At 39.1% G+C, this 23,944-nt stretch overlaps 1 protein-coding gene across 2 annotated transcripts in view; it reads right to left on the bottom strand.

Moving 5' to 3' along the window:
• The window catches only part of LOC126281351 (synaptic vesicle glycoprotein 2B), a 493,622-nt gene that overhangs the window by 4,928 nt on the left and 464,750 nt on the right, over window positions 1–23,944 (bottom strand). For both annotated transcript variants that reach the window (XM_049980258.1, XM_049980257.1), the window contains exons 8-12: window positions 22,355–22,593; window positions 19,978–20,165; window positions 15,414–15,676; window positions 2,284–2,443; window positions 398–525 (exon numbers count right to left, since the gene is read on the bottom strand). In XM_049980258.1, coding sequence (XP_049836215.1) covers window positions 398–525; window positions 2,284–2,443; window positions 15,414–15,676; window positions 19,978–20,165; window positions 22,355–22,593 — 978 coding nt within the window. The remainder of the gene's footprint in view (window positions 1–397; window positions 526–2,283; window positions 2,444–15,413; window positions 15,677–19,977; window positions 20,166–22,354; window positions 22,594–23,944) is intronic.

Raw genomic sequence — 23,944 nt, 5'->3', positions numbered from 1 at the left:
AACATTTTACTCAATATAAGTCACTCTACTCTGTCAGTGGTATGGGCATTAATAGTTGATGATGATTTCTCTAATGCATAGTGTGCTTCTAAGATAATGACTATCTGATAGTAGAGAAGCTTGGCTTTTGTGAAAAAAATACTACTTATTGTAGATGTTCCACACAACTGTGTAAGCTTTACACAGTTTTTTATGCATGGATTTTATTGGTCTCTCTCTGTCACTGCCAGTGTTAATTTCATCTAAGTATTTCAAGTGTTTAGCCCAAGTGATGTTTTCTTTGATTAAACCCTTAAGTACCAAGTGAAATTATTACTATTATTAGTGTTGTTATTATTAGCTTATTTATTAAAGCTTACTTGTATGTGGCTAATTTTTAGCTTTTTTTAAAACTTACCGATTAGAAGGCATGCAACAATGAAGGTTGGTGCCGGACAGTACAGGTCCAGCAGCTGTGCAATTACAATGTTTCCTATTATTCCACCTAACCTAGCTGCCACCATAGATACAGCAACACCTGTGGCTCTGAAACAATGATAATATGTCAGGAAATATTGAGTACAAATTGTAATTTGTACTTCTTACACGCATATGAAATGTAAAGCATAACAGTATATTAAATACCCAAGAAAGATAAGCTGTTTATTTTCATGAAAACATGTTCGCTAAAATGCACAGGTTAATGTTAAGACAGAAAGAGAAATTCTGAATTGCTTTCAGTTTTCAAAATCCTGCCCTCGAAAGTTTATGAAGAGGACATAGAATATCTGTGACAATGTAAGTTTAAATTATTAAAAGATGGGTGCTATTTGTGCACTAAGAAGACTGACTGACATTTCAAAAAGTTGACTAAAGTTTTTCCACAAGTCGGTAACATTTTCATTTAGTATGATTAGTATGAGCTCAAAATACACAATACAGATGTTCCATACTTCTTGCTAATTTAAAGACAGAAGTAAGATTAGTGTTTGCCTGTTATGAATCCTGTTGTACCTGTAAATAATACAGGGATCTTAAATATTCGACTGAAAGGCTGCTACACACAGATTTCTGCACCCACTCTCCCGTCACAGGTAGCTGTTATGTGATGATTGAAGCATTCAGTTCATTCTCTCTCCTTGCTCTCCTGCTTGACTCCCAGTTTTAATGTTTTATATTAATATTTTGCCAAGTGGGAGGACACAATGATTAAAAAACTGGACACACATTTAGCTTGAGGAATGCGAAATCCCACCTACCTGTTTTTTTTTTTTTTTTTTTTAAAAATTGGGGTCTCTGTTGTTTCCTCATCTCTCTTTAGGTGTATCACAGGGAAGTCCCTCCTTCAACAAGGCTGCAGCTACCAACCCCCTCCCTTCCCCCTTTCCCACTTTCTCCACTTCTTGGCCAATTACATCTCATTCTATATCCTTTCCTATCTTGCACTAAACTTTGCACTTCCTACATAACTGCAACACCCAATATCTGCTAGTGTTGAGCATGTTCTAGTCTTGGTCTAGTTCTGCTATTTTTCCCCCTACTACTCCTTCTAGAACCAAGTTAACTATGTGTTCTTAGATGACACAGCAGCTGTCCCAAACTTCTCATAAGGGTCTTCCATAGACTTCTTTCCCATCTTCTCTTTTTAGTACTTCTACATTTCTTTCTTTATCTTTTCATTTCCTTTTTAACATTGCCCTATCTCAAAGGCACTCAATTTTTGCCTCTCAAGATTTCCAATCGCCCACATTTTGCTTATGTGCAGCACTGATCTCTAGAGTCACTCTTTGTGCAATTTATTCCTTGTTTGCATACCAACAGCTGATGCCACCAGAGTTTTATTTTTAATTGAAGAAAGCTATCTTTATCTATGCCAATCTATTTGTAATATCACAGTCCTGTCCCAGCAACAAATGTAAAACTAAATTGTGCACAGAAACCGTTGTTGCACCATGGAGTGAATTACAGTTCTATGAATTAAATTATTCTACAATACTATAAAAACTTTTATTTGAGCATAACTAATGCTGTAATTGTACACTGTTGACATTGTCCATGCACTTGTAATCACACGTTACAAGCATAAAAAAAGGTTATATTTTAGTATTCAGCTTTTATGGTCAGCCGACTTTAAAACATTCAAGCAGTCTTTACTATTTTTCAGAATGAGTAAGTAACTTGGTAAAATCATGAAACCCCAAGAACACACAAATAAATTATTGTAACTATGCAAGAGTATCTGCCATTATTATGAGAATAATTCATAAATGGAAACATTGTCATATACACTAAAATGTCGGTTACCTGAGGTGTGTCGGAAAAATTTCTGTGATGAGACAGTCAAGGGCTGCATTTCCACAGCTTATAACACCACTAAACACAGCAGACACCGCTAAGTTTTGCTTGGAATTGTATACAAAGTACATTCCAACTGCACATAAGCCTGATGTGAATGTACTGAAGACTGTAACATAAAGATGATTCTTAGCTATCACGATGTGAAATGATATAAAAGAGCTGTTACTTATATCAAAATAGCCAATTTTCTGTTTTAAACTCCTGTTATTATTTACAAATACTTACTAGGTACAAGAAGCTGTTATTTTACAAAATTTTAAACACTCTACACATACAATGATCTTACTTTTAGGTATGTTGTTATTCCCACATGCATCAAAATTATTAGTGTGACATCTTACAGTCTGTATATTACATCTAAATTCAGTACACACAGTAGATAGATATGTGAATTAATATGCACATGTATTTATTTTAAGATCACTGTCGGTAATGATACTTGGTATAGAAAATGCGTAATCTACACTTATTATTATTATTAATCATTTACAGGCCCAATAGAACCACTTGAGTTACAATCAATCAATCTCACTTTTGATGGCTGGCCTTCCTTTCTTTCCAAATTTGTTTAATCCTTTCAGAATGAAGTCTCTTTCATTCATCAGGCCACACTGTTCCAGTCCCTTTTCTAATTTCCCTCTGACCAACTTTCCAATCAATATCTTTTATCTGAATGTTTTTTTTTTTTTTTTATCTGCAATGTCTGCTTGAGTTATACTAGCTACTTTAAGACTCTCCTTAATCGCAAGGATCCGTTTAATTGGATAAATTTTGGACTTACTTCTGTATTTGTAGAATTCTACTATTTGTTTTGTCAACCTAATGGGTGCCATTATTTTAATGTGCCCAATAAATTTAAGTCTTTGTTTTCTCGTGTCACCATGTATGTCTGTGTATTCTTCTATTTCCTTATTACTTCTCAGCTTATAAGTTTCTCCATAGTAATTCTGGGGCCTAATACATTCTCAATAATCGATCTTTCTTTCGAATTTCTTCAATATTCCTCTTTTATTTAAAATTAAAGTATCTGCTCCATAAAGACATTCAGGTTTGATTACAGTGCTGTAGTGCCTATGTTTACTCAATTTAGAAAGTGATTTTTTGTTATGAATATTGTGTGTTAATCTGAATCCAGTTGCCATGTTTTGATAGTGAACTTCATTTGCAGCTTTTTCTACACAAATTTCTTGTATGACTTCCCCCAAGTATTTATATTAAGAAACCTTTTTTATTTTTCCATGTGTCATGTTCAAAAACTTTTTTTTTTTGTGCTTGTTTGTCGCACGTCACATATTCCATTTTTTCGAATATTTCTAGTCCTACCTTTTCCACAACATCTTTAAGAATTTAAATTTGTTTCTGTGTTGTGGTCATACCCTTAGTTAAAATTGCCAGATCTACTCCAATATTACTTCTGCCTAACTTGATTGACTGGTCTATATTTTGACTCAACTGTTGCTCTCACCATTCTGTAATTACATTTTCAAAACACAGTTAAACAGTAGTGGGGAGAGTCCATCTCCCTGTCTAATACCATCTTTATAATAAATGGTTCAGAGCTAGTGTCAGTTAATGTTTCCTCAATCAGTGTTCGATTTCTATTATCTGGCCATTGTTCTTTTAAAATTTGGAAAAGAGATTCACAATCAACTGAGTCATAGGCCTTTTTAGAATTCACAAATGTACATAAAATATTGTTACTAGAAATCTTTGGTGCCTAAAGATTAGCTTTAAATCAAAATTTGTTCTGGACGGGATCTGTTGGTCTAAAGCCTGCTTGATATTCACCAATTTTAAGTTGTAATAACTGTTCTTGGGTTCGATCAACTAAACACTGCTAGAGAATGTTATATGTGACAGGAAGAAGAGAGATTACTGGGTAATTATTGACATCAGTTCTATCTCCTTTTTTATGCAATCGATGAATTAGAACAGTTTTCCAATCCTCAGGTATTTTCTCAATTTGCCAGATATGTCCAATTAGTTGAGTGATCTCTTTTATAGTCTTCAGGCCAGCTGATTATAGTAGTTCTGCAATTATACAGTCTTCTCTGGATGCTTTATTGTTTTTAAGTCTCTTAATTTGTTTGCTTATTTCGATTTCATCAGGTTCTTTAAAGTTAGGGTTGGTGTTATTAGTTTACTGTGGTTGGAATTTATTCATTGTTTCTGGATAGTTTAATAGTTTTTTCAAAATAATTAACAAGTACCTTACAATTTTCCTGGTTGTTAAGAGCCAAAGTACCATTTTCATTTTTGAAGCACAGACTTTGTTGCTAACTGGTAAGTTTTGTTTTCAATGTTTTATAAAAGTTTCTTGTACTGTTCTTTTGGAAGTCTCTTTCGATTTCTAAAAGCTGGGCATTTCTGTAGTTTCTGTTAGTCAGACAGTTTAATTTAGATGTTTCTTTTCTTACAGTTAGAAATGTGTTGTACGTATTTTCAGTTTTGTTACTATTACAAATTTTGAAAGCCTCATGCCCAGATTTAAATGCTGTTTCACAATCCCCATTCCACAAAGGGTAGTTTTGTCTCTTTTGAAGTGGAACTAAATTTCGTGCTGTTTTGATGAACTTTACTTTTAGGCTTTGCCAATTGTTGGGTTGTTTTTTCATCAAGTTTGCTTGTTAGAGTTGGGGTTATTTTAGTAGTGTCAAATCTTGAGATAACATTTTTTTTGTTTTCAAGAGTTTTTGCGATTGAAGTTTTATGGATGTTAAATACTGGTCAGAATCAATGTTAGCTCCTTTCCCTGTTGGGTATTTGTAATTTCTTTGTAGCTAGGGTATGAAATTGCTACATGATTGAGTTGAAATTCCCCAATAAATGTACTGGGTGCAGGCCAAGGTTGTTTGTTTAGATGGGTTCTTTTTAAAATGTGTTGATATACTGTTAAGGCTAAAATGTTTGCACATTTCAACAAGTCTTTTGCCATTTTGGTTTGTTCGTTTATGCACTGGAAATCCACCCACCGTTTTCTTAGTTCTTTCTCTTTACCTAATTGAGCACTAAAATCACCCATTAAAATGTTAACACAGTTTGAGGGAATTTTTGAGATGATGCTTTCTGACATTTCCCAAGCTTCATTATCGTCTTCATGTTTTTTACAATTATCCTCATTGACTGGCAAGTAGGCATCAGTTAAAGTGCATGCTATACATATTATAAATTAAAGTACCTTGCTACATTTTTCTGTCTGTAACTGAAGGCTAATCTTAGGAACTAATGTAGTGATTTTGATTCAATTTTCAGAAACACACATATCCATCCGCACATACACAGACACAAGCAGACATATTTAAAGGCAAAGAGTAAGGGCAGAGATGTCAGTCGAGGCGGAAGTACAGAGGCAAAGAAGTTGTTGAAAGACAGGTGAGGTATGAGCGGCGGCAACTTGAAATTAGCGGAGGTTGAGGCCTGGCGGATATCGAGAAGAGAGGATATACTGAAGGGCGAGTTCCCATCTCCGGAGTTCAGATAGGTTGGTGTTGGTGGGAAGTATCCAGATAACTCGGACGGTGTAACACTGTGCCAAGATGTGCTGGCCGTGCATCAAGGTATGTTTAGCCACAGGGTGATCCTCATTACCAACAAACACTGTCTGCCTGTGTCCATTCATGCGAATGGACAGTTTGTTGCTGGTCATTCCCACATAGAAAGCGTCACAGTGTAGGCAGGTTAGTTGGTAAATCACGTGGGTGCTTTCACACGTGGCTCTCCCTTTGATCATGTACACCTTCCGGGTTACAGGACTGGAGTAGGTGGTGGTGGGAGGGTGCATAGGACAGGTTTTACGCCGGGGGCGGTTGCAAGGGTAGGAGCCAGAGGGTAGGGAAGGTGGTTTGGGGATTTCATAGGGATGAACCAAGAGGTTACGAAGGTTAGGTGGACGGCGGAAAGACACTCTTGGTGGAGTGGGGAGGATTTCATGAAGGATTGATCTCATTTCGGGGCAGGATTTTAGGAAGTCCCACCACCACCTACTCCAGTCCTGTAACCCGGAAGGTGTACACGATCAAAGGGAGAGCCACGTGTGAAAGCACCCACGTGATTTACCAACTGACCTGCCTACACTGTGACGCTTTCTATGTGGGAATGACCAGCAACAAACTGTCCATTCGCATGAATGGACACAGGCAGACAGTGTTTGTTGGTAATGAGGATCACCCTGTGGCTAAACATGCCTTGATGCACGGCCAGCACATCTTGGCACAGTGTTACACCGTCCAAGTTATCTGGATACTTCCCACCAACACCAACCTATCTGAACTCCAGAGATGGGAACTCGCCCTTCAGTATATCCTCTCTTCTCGATATCCGCCAGGCCTCAACCTCCGCTAATTTCAAGTTGCTGCCGCTCATACCTCACCTGTCTTTCAACAACTTCTTTGCCTCTGTACTTCCGCCTCGACTGACATTTCTGCCCTTACTCTTTGCCTTTAAATATGTCTGCTTGTGTCTGTGTATGTGCGGATGGATATGTGTGTGTGTGTGTGCGAGTGTACATCTCCTTCCCTCTTTCCTGAAGAAGCAACCATCGGTTGCGAAAACTAGCAATTCTGTGTGTGTGTTTGTGTGTTTTGTTCATGTGCCTGTCTGCCGGCGCTTTCCCGCTTGGTAAGTCTTGGAATCTTTATATATATATATATAGTGTGTGTGTGTGTGTGTGTGCGCGCGCGAGTATATACCTATCGTTTTTTCCCCCTAAGGTAAGTCTTTCCGCTCCCGGGATTGGAATGGCTCCTTACCCTCTCCCTTAAAACCAACATCCCTTCATCTTTCCTTCTCCTTCCCTCTTTACTGACGAAGCAACCGCCGGTTGCGAAAGCTTGTAATGTTGTGTGTGTGTTTGTGTGTTATTTTATTGTGCCTGTCTACCGTCGCTTTCCCGCTTGGTAAGTCTTGGAATCTTTGTTTTTAATATATTTTTCCCATGTGGAAGTTTCTTTCTATTTTATTTACATATTGATTAGTTACATTAGAATAATACCCTTCCTCCTTTCTTAAGTAATTCAGTGACTGGCAGAATTATGTGTGAACTTCAGTAGATTTGTTCTTCTCACATAACAACTCACATTGTCCATGTCTCTCATCAGAGCAGAAACAACTAAGAATGATTATCCTCCCCCAGCCCACTAACCATATTTTAAATTTGTGTTTTGTCTACAAATTTGCTTTACAACTATTTCATCACCCTGTATCAGTGTCCACAGATCAGATAGCATTTTTACTTACTTTAGAAAATTGTCAACCTTTTATACTCTTAACGGTGGCTGGGAATCTATTTTAAAATAAGAACCCTGCATTTACAGTTCCCAAACAGTTATTTTGCACGTATGTGTTGTATTCATGAGAGTCTCCATTTAATGACTGTGTATAATTACAACATAAATGTTACTCTATATAAATAAAACAATTATCTGAATTATGTAATATGGTATCATTAGTCTTCTGAACTCTTTTCACTAACTTATGGAAGAATACCATTGTGTAAGCTTGCTAATGCATCTGATGGCTTTCTTTTGTAATATAAAAAGAACATAGTTACACTGGAAAAGCATGTACTTTCAAACTAAATGTAATCTATACTAAATTTATAGTTGTTCAACAATGGAAAATCCAGGATGGAATGTAGCAGTATTATGAAAAGGATAGCTGCTACTTATCATATACTGGAGATTTTGAGTTTCAGATAGACACAACAAAAGAACTGTCAGAAAATGTGAGCTTTTGGCCAACAAGGCCTTTGTCGGAGATAGAACATATTCACACACACACTCATGCAAATGCAACTCACGATCGCTAAGCCTTGTGTCTGTACTGACATTGTCGATAATGTCTGGCCTGTAGGCTGCTGAGCTGGGTGCTCGAGCCAATTTTCAGAAACTGTTCAAAAGCATTCCAGACAACAGTCTGTCTGTACCCTCCACAGTGAATCTGCAGTCTCTGGCTGCTGAGGACACACTGCAAGCAGCTGCACATGATGGGAAAGATAACTGGATGGTACAAACGAATCCAGAGTACACTATGGACACTCGCATGGCACCATCCTATGTCAACCTATTCATGGGCCATCTAGAGGAATCCTTCCTAAACACCAAAAATCCCAAACACCTCATCTATTTATTGATGATGTAAATAAAATAGAAAGAAATTTCCACATGGGAAAAATATATTAAAAACAAAGATTCCAAAACTTACCAAGCGGGAAAGCGCCGGCAGACAGGCACAATGAACAAAACACACAAACACACACACAGAATTACTAGCTTTCGCAACCGATGGTTGCTTCTTCAGGAAAGAGGGAAGGAGAGGGAAAGACGAAAGGATGTGGGTTTTAAGGGAGAGGGTAAGGAGTCATTCTAATCCTGGGAGACATGTCTGCTTGTGTCTGTGTATGTGCGGATGGATATGTGTGTGTGTGCGAGTGTACACCTGCCCTTTTTTCCCCCTAAGGGAAGTCTTTCCGCTCCCGGGATTGGAGTGACTCCTTACCCTCTCCCTTAAAACCCACATCCTTTCGTCTTTCCCTCTCCTTCCCTCTTTCCTGAAGAAGCAACCATCGGTTGCGAAAGCTAGTAATTCTGTGTGTGTTTGTGTGTTTTCTTCATTGTGCCTGTCTACTGGCGCTTTCCCACTTGGTAAGTTTTGGAATCTTTGTTTTTAATAGATTTATTGATGAAATCTTCATGATCTGGATCAGGGGCGTGGACACCCTATCCACATTCCTCCAGAACTGCAACACTTCCTCCCCCATTTGTTTCACCTGGTCCTACTCAACCAAACAAGCCACTTTTCTCGATGTTGACCTCCAACTCAAAGATGGCTATATCACTACCACTGTCCATATCAACCCTACTAACCACCAGGAATACCTCCACCTTGACAGTTGCCACCCTTCCCATATCAAGAAGTCCCTTCCAGACAGCCTAGGCACCTGTGGAAGTTGTACAAGTAGTGACAAGTGGTCCCTCTCGAAATACAAGCCTCTCACTGAGACCTTCACAGAGTGTAGTTACCCTCATAACCTTATACAAAAACAGATCCCCCATGCCTTATCTTTCCAGTTACTCCTCATGTCACAAAGTCCCACTGACTGGACACAGAAGAGCATTCCCCTTGTGATTCAGTACCACCCAAGACTGGAGCAACTGGACCACATTCTCTGTCCAGATTTTACTGCCTCTCATCGTGCCCTGAAATGAGGGATGTCCTATGAACTTCTTCCCTCCACTCCCACAGTGGTATTCTGCCATCCACTGAAACCAAACAAGATCCTTGCCCATCTCTACCCAACCCCTGTTCCCAATCCCTTGCCTCATGGCTCATATCACTGTAATTGAGATAGATGCAAGATCTCTCACCATCGCCTACTCCCTGTACATCCATATTTTCAGAGATGGTTGTGGGACTTGACTGTTCAGTACAGGATGTCAAATCAAACATTTTCAGCTGTCTAATTTCCAAACTTTTATTTTATTTGGCTACCAGTTTCAGTGATTTACTATGCCATCTTCAGGCCCATTGACCAATGTGTAGGAAGATTCCAACCTGGGCAGATGGTGGATGAAGTGATCAGTGTATCAAGCATAAATCTACAAATAGCAGTATTTGAATGCTGCCCCCTATTTTGACTGGAATGCAGGTTGGAATCTTCCTGCACCTTGGTCAGGGGGCCTGAAGATGGTGTGGTAAATTGCTGAAACTGGTAGCCAAATAAAATAACAGTTTGGAAATTAGATGGCTAAAAAGTGTTTGATTTGATGACATCCACCAACCACTCCACTATGTATCCCATAAGAGGCAGGGCTACCTATGAAACCAGTCATATGATCTACAATCTAAGCTGCAACCACTGTGCTGCATTCTATCTGGGCATGACAACTAAAAAGCTGTCTGTCTGCTTGAATGGCCACTGACAAACTGTGGCCAAGAAATAGCGGACCACCCCATTTCTGAGCATGCTACCTAACACAACATTCTTCATTTCAGTGACTGCTTCACAGCCTGTGCCATCTGGATCCCTCCCACCAACACCAGCTTCTCTGAACTGTGCAGGTGGGAACTCTTTCTGCAACATATTATACATTCTCGTAACCCTCCTGGCCTCAACTTTTGTTAATCATTGGTCATTGTCCCACCCATCTAGCTCCTTCCCTGTTTCCATTCCAGCACTTCAAAGCCCTCTATTTCACCAATGCACTAACAGTCTTTTTACTTCTCTCCCTTTCAGCTACCCTTCCCTCTCTCCCTTGCCCCCCCCCCCCCCCACCCTTACTACCCTCCCTGTTTACCTTTCCCTGTTGCTTCATAACTTGGGTTGTGAGTAACTGAATCCACTTTACCTTCTTCCCTTTTCCCCCTCCCTCCTTCCTGATGAAGGAACAAAGATCTGAAAGCTAGGAATGTAAATTTTCTGTTCTGTTTTGTGTATCTATCGGCTGTACTGAGCTGAGGTAAGTACTGGACAGCCCCTCTATCTCTTTGTTAGTATTTGTTTTAGCCAAATAATTGTACATTATGGCCTACACTTTGAATATCACCACCTTCAAGAATCCATGACAGGCAAATAACATGGGTGCGTTAAAATGATTCTGTCAAATACTTCGTAACCTTGAGTACTTCATGAATTAGGCTTTGTAGAATAACCACACACTAAAACAGTGTCCTATAGTTTAAAAGACAAAATATATCTTCCTTTGTTCTCTGCATGGTGAAAAGAGGCCAAGTTCCTCTTACTATCACAACATGTCCACACCAGTTTTATGTCATGGAAGTTACACAACTTCTAACATGTCTTACTTTTACACTATGACATGCATGCATCACTCATAAGTCTGAAAGGCAACACAGTGCCCCACCAGATAAACATTATCAATTCAGCCATGAGTAATCCATGCCTCCCACTACAATCGTCACATGTGGATCACAGAACTGTTCTGCCAAACCACCAGGACTGACAGACAGCTCGGGCATGTAACTCCAGAGACCAGCAATACACACAGATCACACAATCCACAGTCTGTCCAAGTTTTCAGTCACTTCATAGCTGTCTGCCTCTGTCCTGGATGTCCCTTCATGCTCCACCTGCCACTGCACCCTCTAGCATGCACTAGTGCCACACAACCTCATTGTGCCACTGGATGGCACAGACTATGAACTCCGTCCTTGGAGAAGGAGAAAGATAGAAAATAGGTGGCACCACTACCAACACAGCACATACTCCCCTCCACCTGCCCCCAAATCTCAGATGGGGCCAAAAACTCCCTTCATTAATTCTTAGCACCTGGTTTGATCTGAGTGAGGTGGACTGTAACCTCCAGCCCAGAGTGCTGATCTCCTAACAGCAGCATTACCAGGGTAAGAAATAATCTGATACACAATGGTCCTCTATACTGGGCAACAGGTTTTTAGAGATTCCTTCTGTTCCTCTACTGAACCCCTAGAAATTCTTAATGCAGGCATCATCACCTACTCAATAAGAATTTGGCTGGCACTGCTGATTGTGACACACAGCTTCCTTCCTGTGTGCCTCCACTGCGCAGCAACCTGTCGGGGTTCTTCCCTTCAGGCAATAGATCTTCATTACCCAATAGTTGCACAGTGGAGTTGCAACCTGATACCCCAGAAAAAAGTAGGGTTGTGTTGATCCATGAGCCTCATGACACATGGTATTAAATGCCATGGTCAAACAGAGTAGGGAACTGTACCAATTACTTTAATACTCATGATGGTAGGCAATCAAGGCATGTCTGAGATTGCAATTAGGGTGCTCAGCACAAGAGGGATTTGAATAGTAACAATGGATTTCAGCAATATGAAGGTCCCAAAATTCCTACTTAAATTCTGGGTGACCACTCGGGTGGTCGAAAGTCAGGTACCTTGGTGTCTGGCTGGACCGGAAACTTACATGTGGGGACCATATTGAATACGTTGCCAACCGAGCACACGCGAGGCTCAGACAGCTCTACCCAATGCTCAACAGGGAAAAAACACTGAATAGGAGGGTGTCGAGGTCCATATACATGACACTGATTAGACCTCTGACGACGTACGCATCTCCCGTCTGGGGATATGCAGCTCCTACACGACTGCGTCGCCTGCAGATCATACAGAACAAGGTGAAACGAATCATTAGAAATGCTCCACGCTACACATGCACCATGGATCTTCACCATGAATACCACCTTGATACCCTCAAGGAAGTATTCAAAAAACACACCACACGACTATACAGGAACTCGAGACACTCGAACAATCCTTTCATCCTCACTCTGGGAAACTACGATCACAACCACAGGTGGAAACACAAGTGGCCAAAGACACTGCTAGCTAGGGCATAGCCACCTATGGTAAACTAACATATGCAAACAGTGACAAACGTTGGTAAGCCCCTGCATATCAGCAACTACCAGCTGCTACTAGAGCCGACCAACAGGCCACAGCACGGAACTGACGAGCTCGCCCACAGGCGCAGAAACAAGCTGCCAACATTCCCTCACACTGTGCTTCCGGTATATGACCTATCGGACACAAGATTGATAACAAACCTAACTGTTGCAGGTTGCTGACGCTGAACGAGGACTCTGTACCAGCACCCAGCGCCAGCCGCCGAGCAGCACAATGCACAACACCAAGATATCGACAAGCATGATACCCGCTACTAACAAAGTCTATCCTTGCACAACCTATCGCAGGCAGCAAGACAACCGCTACTGCTCTTACCACCCGACCTAACTATCACACAGGTTTTTTTCCCTTGGCCCTTGCCTTGGCACTTTTTTTCCTCTGCCCTAAAACCGCTACCCTTCGTCAGATTTCGACCAATCTATCTCCAGATGAGCACGTATTAATGGTTAATCTTAACCAGATGTATGCAAACATCACAGTACCCACATCCTGCAATACCTCACTTTAGTGAATACTAACCCTTATGCAGAGATGGCAGTAGACCTTTTGTGTTGGCCATCATGCCGGTGTGGACGTGGAGGGGCTCCACCTCTATATATATATATAACCCTCGGGTGGTCGCCCCTCTGATAGGTAGCAACCATACAAATTTGGTACAGGCATCAATACAAACCAAAATATACTTGTTCCTATCCCTATATCTTGGGAGGGGACTGACGAAATCAGTACACATGCAATGAAATGCCTTACCATTGGGTTTTGATGTCAAGTACCTGACCCTGATATCTGAGCAAGTTTACTCAGAGCACATCCAGACAGTTGGCTACCCTGTTGTTAATCTCTGCAGCCATTTTTGGCCACAAGAAAAGTTCCTCATCTTTTCCCACCATGTTTTGTGTACCTCCTAACCCCCCCCCCCCCCCCCCCCCTCACACTTGGGATCTTGGGATTAATGGAAATACTTTAATGACAGTGCAGTGGGATCAGGTCCTCAGGTACTACAACCTTCAGTTGTCCGAGCCACATGCCTTGCAACAACACAGCACCTGAATAAGGATTGGCATACTCAGCACCCTCAATCCTCCGCTTGGTGACTCTCAAATGTTCATTCTGATCTTGAAATTCTCTAATATCTCTGAACAGACAAGGAATCTGAGTCAGGGTGGAACCAATTTGACCTGTCTGTTCCTCTTGCATGCAACTTAAATTATTGGCCAATATGTTGTGAGAGCCCTTGACATTGCAGATCTCAAATCAAAGTCTGAGAATCTTGTTAAGTCCACCTCACAATTCGTTCTGTCTTATGGGGTCTATTGAGTACCCATCTCAGGACTTTCTTGTCTGTTTCCAGCATAAATTTCTGGTGCTCCAGGTAGTAGTTAAATTTCCCCATCTCAAACAAAACAGTGACAGTGTCTAGCTCATATATGGAGTACTTCTTCCCCAATTCATTTAACTTCCTTGAAGCATAAGTAACAGCCCTCCGCTCCCCTTCTTTTTCTTGTAACAGAACCCATCCAAGTCCTTGCCCTGAGGCGTCAGTTTGTAAAATAATTTTTTCATTAAAATCCAGTACATCTAACACTGGTGCAGACTGTACTGCCTGTTTAAGAGCTAAGAATGCAGCCTCTCGACAAGGACACCAAGTAAATTTACACCGCTTGTGGCACAATTCATTCAGAAGAATCACTAACAGCAAACCCTTCAAATTCAATTTATTCCATAGTATAGATGTGTCAATATTTGAAAGTTGCTTTCCTAAAAAATTATCCTGAAGATCCTTAAAAGTAATAAATAAAGGTAAGTTGTGGATACATAAGGGAATTAAAATCTAATGTAAGAGGAAGAGGGAAATTTATGTAATGGCCAGGGTAAGTCAAGATCCAACATTACTCACATACTATAAAAAATGCTGTAGTACTCTAAGGCAAGTCATTAAATTGTCAAAAAGTATGCATGTCCTGACAGAAATAAATAATGCAGATAATAAGATATGGGACATTGACAATGGAAGACAGGGGAGCCATTCAGAGAACAGGATTCCATAACAATTAAACTAAATGCCAATGTTTAATTGATAATTCATAAGCTGTAAGTACTTTTCAAAATCACTTTGTAAATGTAACAGCAAATACAGGATTAAATGGTTCAGTTGAAGAAGCAAGATAATATATTAAAAATGTAATTCCACAAAATCTTAAGGAACTAGAAGTAGCATGAACATCCTTCACTGAAGTTAATACAATTGTAAAAATTATAAAACAAAAGCTCATGGGGTTTATAGGGTTTCTTCATCTATCTACATTTACATCTACATCTACATAGATACTCCACAAGCCACCTTAAGGTGCGTGGCAAAGGGTACCCTGTACCACTACTTGTTATTTCCCACTCCTGTTCCACTAGAAAATAGAGTGAGGGAAAAATGACTGTCTGTACACCTCTGTATGAGAACTAATTTCTCATATCTTATCTTCATGGTCCTTATGCGCGATTTATGTTGGTGGGAGAACTTTCCATACCATATTTGTATGGATTTAGTTATTTAAAAATGTCATAATCACCATTAACAAAAGCTGTGACTGGAGTTATGGTGTTACATGATATGTTAATCAACTGTGCACAGCAAATATCAAATTCCTTATGTTGTAAAATATATATATTACCTAGGAAGAATTTACGGCCCAAATGATCCATGCCAAGAACAGCGATGATATTACTGGGTATGGCAGAAGCAACTGTGATCAATGATTCCATGAAGACTTGGCTCTCAATTTTATCACTGCATACATTCTCATCTGAATGTGAACCATACTTCACTACAAAATCCGTCACTTCACACACAGATGCTGACTGTCCAGGATGCATGCGCCCATATTCATCAAAGCGGTTGAAGAGTTCAGGAAACCACATCATGAGACCATAGTACCTACATAATAGAAAGCAATATGTTTGTATGTCCAGCAGTGATCCAGTGACACACCACACAAACACTCCCCCAGTAATATTTGTAGAAATTTTATGATAATTGCAGAACTGAAGTGATTTAAAAATAGATAACACTCTTTACCATGTTCTGTTTTCAAATTCAACTTCTCTCTCCAGAAAATTTTAATACTGATCAGTAAATGAAAAATGTAAACAACTCATGTGACTCCTTACTTCCTGGACTTTGGTAAGGAGCAGCTATAAAATTTCCTGGTATTGTGTCATATTTGTACATAGTACCACACTAAACAAAGAATGTTACAAGTGACGAACCTTATAGCAATCAATGTGCTACACAATGTCATTATCAAACCATGCTGATGACTTCAAGAGCCAGGAGATACAGCTGAAAATTTATAGCTAACTTAAACATCATAGAGCTGAAAACTTTTAAAGTCAGTTTGTTGTCTTAAAATATAAAATAAGGAAATATAAACACTGGGCAACTTGCGAAGTCTTGGCCTGCTTTAAAACATCACTGAAAGCACTTATGTAACCCACCAGTGGAAAAAAAAACCTGTGATGTCCATGACCACTGTACCACACTTGCATACTTAGGACTGAAACTAACACATTCCTGCTCCAAAATCATAGTTTCCATATGGAAATTAAACTTTATAACAAACTTTGTGAAAAACATAAAAGCAAATACTGAGGCCAAAGCCTGTGGAACATCTTCAATGTTTGTTTACAGCATCATTGCTTTTACTCAGTTGACCAATGTTTAAATGTATTACTGTAATTTTAAATAAGTATACATAGTATTCACTTTCATTTTTATGTATATTAAACTGACTTGTCCAATGTCTTATGCATTTGTAGACAACAAGGCCAATGAGAGTACAGTACAAAACCTTACAGATTAACCTTTTGAGGGAAGACAGAATGAAGATGAGGGAAGGATAATAGCTACTTTGCCATCAGATATATTTTAAATACTCTTATTAATGAAAACATGGACTGGTGATATGAATCTACAAAAATAAGAATAGCATCTAACTACTGGCCTCTCTCATATTTACTGTTTTCATCATTGCGTCCCAATTGAAAAGCTCAGAACAAATTAGAGCTACATATATAATTTTTTTTTCCGAGTTTTACTTTGTATTGGATTATGTAGAGAGAAAATTATGTCTTTAATAAAATAATGTACAAAACCAAATTATAATAAACGAAATAGTTGTGTAATTTTCTCTTTCTTTGCCAAGATTCTTAGTGGTGCAACTCATAATATGTCTTTAGGGAACAAATTACCTTGTTGAATGCTTTAGGAATGAAGGAGGCCACCTACTGAAAAGCAGAATCATTGAGTTGTTGACAGGCCCACACGCACGCACACACACAAATTCCATCCCCCCTTTCAAAAACATGCAAGTTTTCTTTCTTTGTTGTGTGTGGCTGGCAATAAGTCAATGCTTCTGCTTCTCGGTAAGTGGTTTCATTTATTCCTAAAATATTTACATTCTGCCAGCACTTTCCTGCCAAATTACCTCTTTAATGAACTCAGGCAAGTGCTTAGGTGACATTGAGAAATGAATGTGGCTTATTTGACCATATTCAGCATGATATACTGGATGATACAGAACATTATGTAAACCTAGTACTTGTTTAAAAAAAAAACATGCTTGTAAGTAAGCCTATATGTACATAAAGTTCCTTTAGATGTTACAAATGTATTTATATTTAACATATATTTTATATCATCTGGCAACTTGCTGCACAGTTTAATTCCTTTACAGCATGCACTTTTCAGACACAAACTTGTACTACATGTCTGTTTATTTTCATTTTGTATTGCAATTGTGTACATCAAAGTTTTTCTCTTACTAGCACCATCACTCTCATGTTACTACAATCATGGTCAATTACATTTAAAAAAATACATGAATGGCAATTGTTGCATTTCAATGTTTCAAACTAGGGTTTACATGACTGTCTACCTCTGCTCCATGTAATAAATCTACTGGCTCTCTTTTGAATTTTAAATGTCTTGTGAAGTTGCTGGGGAATTTCTCCAGAATGTGAGGCCATATTTCAGATGCACAATAAAATATGCATAGTAAGCACACATTAGTGAATGCAGTTTTAAGCATCCTTTTTCAATCCTTAATCTGATACTTGGTGTTTTTCAGTTCGTGATGTTTTTCCCTTTGGCAATTGCTGACTGGAAAAAAAAGGTTACCAAGCTTTGTCAGAATATAAGACACTAAATCCTTGCTACTGCTCCTCAAGACTGAAATTCGCAGCACTGATGACATAATTACAGATATATTGAATATAACATCAGTAAGCCTTGGGATTGAGAGCAACAGAGACCCACACAACAAGAGAAATACTTATTTTTGCATTTGGATTCAGTGTCCCCCCCCCCTCTCCCCCTCTCAGATTGCTTACTTTCACCATTTTTCACTTAATAGATCATGCAGTTACCTAAGCTTGTTGCTTGTCACCTGACTGTTCTACAGTTTGTCATAACTAGTGGCCTTCTAGGAAATTTCACCAATGGTTAAGATCACCACATGCAGGTGATGAGAAAGTGCTTCATTCAAGCATTGTGAAGTGTCAGCTATACATTGTAATCCAATGCTCGATAACTCTGTGACAAATATAATCATGTAAAAAGAAAGTTAACATATTGTAATTATGCTCATACTGTGCAATATGCTGACACAGCATTGGCAGGAATGTATATTTATCACCTTCCAATACAGTGGTTACAAACAAATACTGAAATCTGACATTTCAGATGTACTCCTTACAAATTAACAATTTCTCAGGCAGAACTAGCTGTCATGCTGCAAGTGCAGTCTTACTTATTAAGACTGCTAATTTGTCTTCCTCTTCTTCTTTCAGTGATCTTGTGGGTGTCTTTTCAGTGTATTCCATGTCTTGTACATCACTTACACATTTTATATCAAAACAACCAAGAATTTTCTTTCTGCATATTCAAACAATGGAAAATCCAGGATGAAATGTAACAATATTATGAAAAGTTAAGTTGCTATCACCATATAGCGGAGATGCTGATTCACACATAGGGACAACAAAAAGACTGTCACAAATAAAGCTCTTCATCAAAAATAGGTCACACACACACACACACACACACACACACACACACACACACACACACACACACACACACTCACTCCACTCTCTCAGGCAAACGCAACTCACACACACATGACTGCCATCTCAGGCAACTGTAGCCACACTGTGTGCAGCAGCACCAGTGCATGATGGGAGTCCCGACTGGGAGGGAGTAAGGAGGAGGCTGGGGCAGGGAGGGGAAGGGATAGTAGGGTAGGGATGGTGAACAATACAGTGCTGCTGGGGAGAGGGCAGGGAAAAGGTGGAGGGGGTTGACCGCTAGGTGCAGTCCCTGCAATATATCCTGCATTCTCATAACTCTCCTGGCCTCAATCTTCATTAGTCATTGTCCTCACCCATCCAGCCTCCTGTTTCCATTCCAGCACTACACTGCCCTCACTCCACTATCACACCCAGTCTTTTTACTTCTTTCCTTTTCTGTGCCCCCTGTCCACACCTCTCCCCTACCTTCTGCTTAACCTCCCCGCTGCACCTAGCTGCCCTACCCTCTCCACTTTGTCCCTGCACGCTCCCCAGCAGCAAACCTCACCCAGTTGCCACTCCCATCATGCATTGGTGCTGCTGCTCGCAGTGTGGCTACAGTTGCCTGAGACTGCAGCTGTGTGTGTGTGTGTGTGTGTGTGTGTGTGTGTGTGTGTGTGTGTGTGTGTGTGTGTGTGTGTCCATGAACTATTTTTGACGACGGCCTTATGGGCCTTTTTGTGACAGTCTTTTTGTTGTGCCTATCTGTGACTCAGCATCTCCGCTATATGGTGAGCAGCAACTTTAATTTTCATAATATTGTTACTTTCTGCATATTCCTTTTTCATTTTCCCAATTCCTGTCTCCTGTGTAGCATTTCTAACAACCACCAATGATGATCTCTGTTTTTCAGGATGCAGATGAACCTCTAGGTGTTTGACTTTCAATTTTATAGTAGCCCACACCAATAATTAAAGTTAAAATTGAACTTCTCCGATTCATCAAAATTAACAAGACCTGGAACTTGAAGTTAATATCTGAATGTCAGTCCTACTGTGCTTTCACTTTATGATATTTATTTTGTACAACTATTAGTGAATTACTATGTATCTGTATGTACTTAGTACTATAAATGTATGTAAGTAATAGTTTTTAGCATATCTTACTCACCCTATATGGAATGTGAAGTTTATTGTTATTGAAATGAGAGTAAATTTTAATATAGGTGGCATGAACAAATGTTTGCTGTTGCTCATGATATCACTAAGCATCTCTCTAACTTTCCAACATGCCAGTAGTTTTTTCTCCTTTCTCTTCTCTGGATCGTATTTGGGAAGGTCAACAATTAGTTCCTTAACCTGTAAAAGCATTCATATAATAATTTATAATCTAAAACACTGTTATATGCCTAGAGAGAGAGAGAGAGAGAGAGAGAGAGAGAGAGAGAGAGAGAGAGAGAGCTTTGTAAAAGTTAGAATGTGTATGTGTGTGTGTGTGTGTGTGTGTGTGTGTGTGTGTGTGTGTGTGTGTGTGTGAAGAAAAGGGGGGGGGGCAGGGAGGCAAGAAGATACAGTGTGATATATGGGACAAATAGAGAAAAACAAAAGCTGGTATGATGTCACAAAAACCGAAAAATGTAATTTTTGTGCACAAGAAGGAAGCTGAGAAGTGAGAAGACGGGGAATTTCTGTAGCGGGTCTGTATTAACCCTATCAGCAGTGTCACTTTTCTTTATTCCCTTTCTTATGTTAAGTCACTATGCTGCTGCTGTGGACTACTACTGTCCTGGTCCTGTAAATATAGGAGGATGGATCACTGTCCATAAGATGTGTGTTACACAGTACACAGGCATGGAGTAAAACAATTACTGGCAGAGCTTTAGTACAAAGACAGAGTTGTTCAAAGGTTTAGGCAGTAATCTTTCCTCTTGATATGACCATCTGCTATTCAACACTTCAACTATTTGGCAAGTAGTGATCAATAATCTTATACTAATAATTATATTTTATCCTGATTAATTTCACCTAGTTGTGTTTAAGAGAGCAATAATTATTATATATAGAAGTTAAAGGGCACTTTTCTATCCAGTTTATTGAATTCAATATTCAGTGAGATACCTTCTATAGTAACTTCACCAATTTCAGTTATTTAGGCACTAATTTATTGACTGTTACTATTTGTAAAAAATTAATCTATCCTTGTATCACCCATGGATTCAGCTTACTATACAAATTCTTACTTTTGTGTCAGTTCTCATATATTTTGAATCTACAACATAGCTGTGCCTGTGTTGTTCATAAGTACACAGCAATGTTGCTTCGGACATGCAAGCAGGCACTGGAATATCAAATTTAACTACCGTCACCATGCAAGTGACTTTCAATTAAAATGTCTTTCTTATACGGGATTATACTTAATGAATGTAAGAGTGAAAGTTGTAGACACATGGTTGATAACATATGGAAGTTGTGGTCTGGCCATGAGTCATACTTGGACAACCTAATGGTAAGACGACTGCTTGTGACAAGTGGGAAATCTGGGTTCGAGTCCCAGTCCGTACACATTTTCAGTGTTGTCATTCCATTACACAGCTAATGGTTTTCCATATTTGCAACTGCAAATACATTTTTATGCATTCTGAGTCTGGTACTTGGCCAACTGTCTGTAGGAAGTCCATACCATGCACCTACTACAGGAATGGTCAGTATGCTGGGTCTGTATTTTGGTGCTGTGATCACAGGCTAGGAGCACTGACTTGAGTGGGGTTTAGCAGTGGCACACAGGGGAGAGCTTATGTAGGAGAGACAGCTGTTTTGGAAGCCACTAATTGATGCCAATGGATGGTGGGGCTCAAAGCTGTTTGCCGCTTTGACAAGTTCTATGTGGGAGGTTACAGGAGTGGACAGTACGAATTATAGCAGTGGTTTAAGAAATGTGGCAAACATTGTGTTCAGCAGCAGTGAATTATAATATTCCATCTAACTTTAATCTGTCTTGTCTTGTTAAGCGATGGACTAAGTAGAGCTATGTTATGAGAAATGCTGTGAATCTGTTCAAATCGATTAATTTTGACCTAAAATTTGAACTGCAGAGGCATGTTAAGATCTGTCCTTGTTTTAAAATATTTTGGAATCTTAGTAATTCTCCCTTTTAATAAAATTGCTTGAATTTTTCTTAAAAGGTTGAAAATGATAATAGGTGTCAGTTGGCCAAGCTGTAGTGTTTTTAAGGATATTGAATCCAAAATAAGTTTGGCTTTAGTAAAGAATTCTTTATACACTATTAGTGTGAAACATACAATTTAAGGTACTGTGATGTTCTTGGAAAATAAATATTTAATATAAGTGCAACCTATGTGTGAATTGGCCCAGCCCCCAGTTGTATTGGTATATTGTTTCAAAGGTGGGTTATTTTTGTGCATGGGTACAATTCTACACAATGCAATACCATAATCAAAGAGTAACACAAGCTGTGCTGCTGAAAAATCTTTGACATTGACAATTTTGGCCTTAAAAAAAAGAAGAAAAAAAGGAAAACAAATTCCCACCTGGTAAGTATCAGCTGGTTTCCCTGTGTTGATTTGGTAGATGCGCTGGAAAATGTTGAGTGCTTTATCTTTCTTGCCTCTCATTATGAGAAACTTGGGGCTCTCTGGCAGAAAGACAAGCAATACAGCAACAATGAAACTTGGTAGTGCACACATGAGGAGAAAGATGCGCCATGAGTTGTATGTAAATGAGGTTGAGTAATAACCTATTCCGGATGGTATAATGAGCCAGGCGAGACCTGTAACGAAAATAAGGAGTTGTTCATAACATTGGAAGTTGGTTACACTTCTTACATATTGCTGATAAATACTACAACTCAATAGAAATTACATCAACAACATAATAAACATATTCACTTTTTTGTCTTAAGATATTTAATTGCTTGAATAATCTTGCTCCTTATTCATTTGTTGTAGCTGCATGTGATATAGCTGTCTCTTAACAGCAGCTTTTAAAGTTCTGCATACTTCTAGTACCAATGATATTTCAGTTTAACTTGCCAGCTATTGACAGGAAGTAGTTATTAAATCTTTTGAATAACTACAGCAGATCACTAACAGAAATTACCCAATACATTGAGTACCCACCTTCTGTCCCGATACTTCTTTCAGGACTAACTCTTTAGTTTTAATTTTATTCTGCAAGCTTCCTATTCATTTGATGCAATGCACTAGATTTGTCTGTTAATTCTTCACTACTTTGCAGTCTTGCCTGTAGTGAAATTCTGTAACTTGGCTGGTACTATGCTTTGTGTTACAATCCAGTTATCATTTGCCAGTAGTTGTTATTCTAATGCTATTAATTATCTAGAATGATTACTTGTTTGTCTTCTAGTTTTGTTTGCTGTAATTTAATATATTTACTCATTCATTAATACTCTGTCAGGAAAAGAGATTGCTACTCACCATAAAGATGACCCATTGAATTGCAGACAAGCAAAACAAAAATAATGTTACACGTTACTAGTTTTTGGCAAAAGCCTTCTTCAGCAAAGGGCTGCTGGTGGTAGAGGTCACATGTGCATGAGGTGTACTTGCTTGCATGAATGAGCATGTGTTTTCTTTGCTGAAGAAGGCTTTGGCTGAAACCCATAATGTGTGACCCAATGGGTCATCTTTATGGTGCAATGGGTCATCTTTATGGTGAGTAGCAATCTATCCTAATATTGCTGATATTCCTACCTGGAGTTACCACTGTTTTATGCATTTAGTTATTTGCCTCCAGCATGTGACAAAACAGGTTTGAGCTTAATATATATAAGTTTCTTTCTGTTTTATATATATATATATATATATATATATATATATATATATATATATATATATATATATATATATATATATATTAAAAACAAAGATTCCAAGACTTACCAAGCGGGAAAGCGCCGGCAGACAGGCACATGAACAAAACACACAAACACACACACAGAATTACGAGCTTTCGCAACTGGCAGTTGCTTCGTCAGGAAAGAGGGAAGGAGAGGGAAAGATGAAAGGATGTGGGTTTTAAGGGAGAGGGTAAGGAGTCATTCCAATCCCGGGAGCGGAAAGACTTCCCTTAGGGGAAAAAAAGGACAGGTGTACACTCGC

The sequence above is a fragment of the Schistocerca gregaria genome, chromosome 7 (assembly GCF_023897955.1).
Source record: "Schistocerca gregaria isolate iqSchGreg1 chromosome 7, iqSchGreg1.2, whole genome shotgun sequence".
Taxonomy (NCBI): domain Eukaryota; kingdom Metazoa; phylum Arthropoda; class Insecta; order Orthoptera; family Acrididae; genus Schistocerca; species Schistocerca gregaria.
The sequence above is the reverse complement of the archived record's forward strand: the minus strand, read 5'-3'. Positions and strand labels throughout refer to the sequence as shown.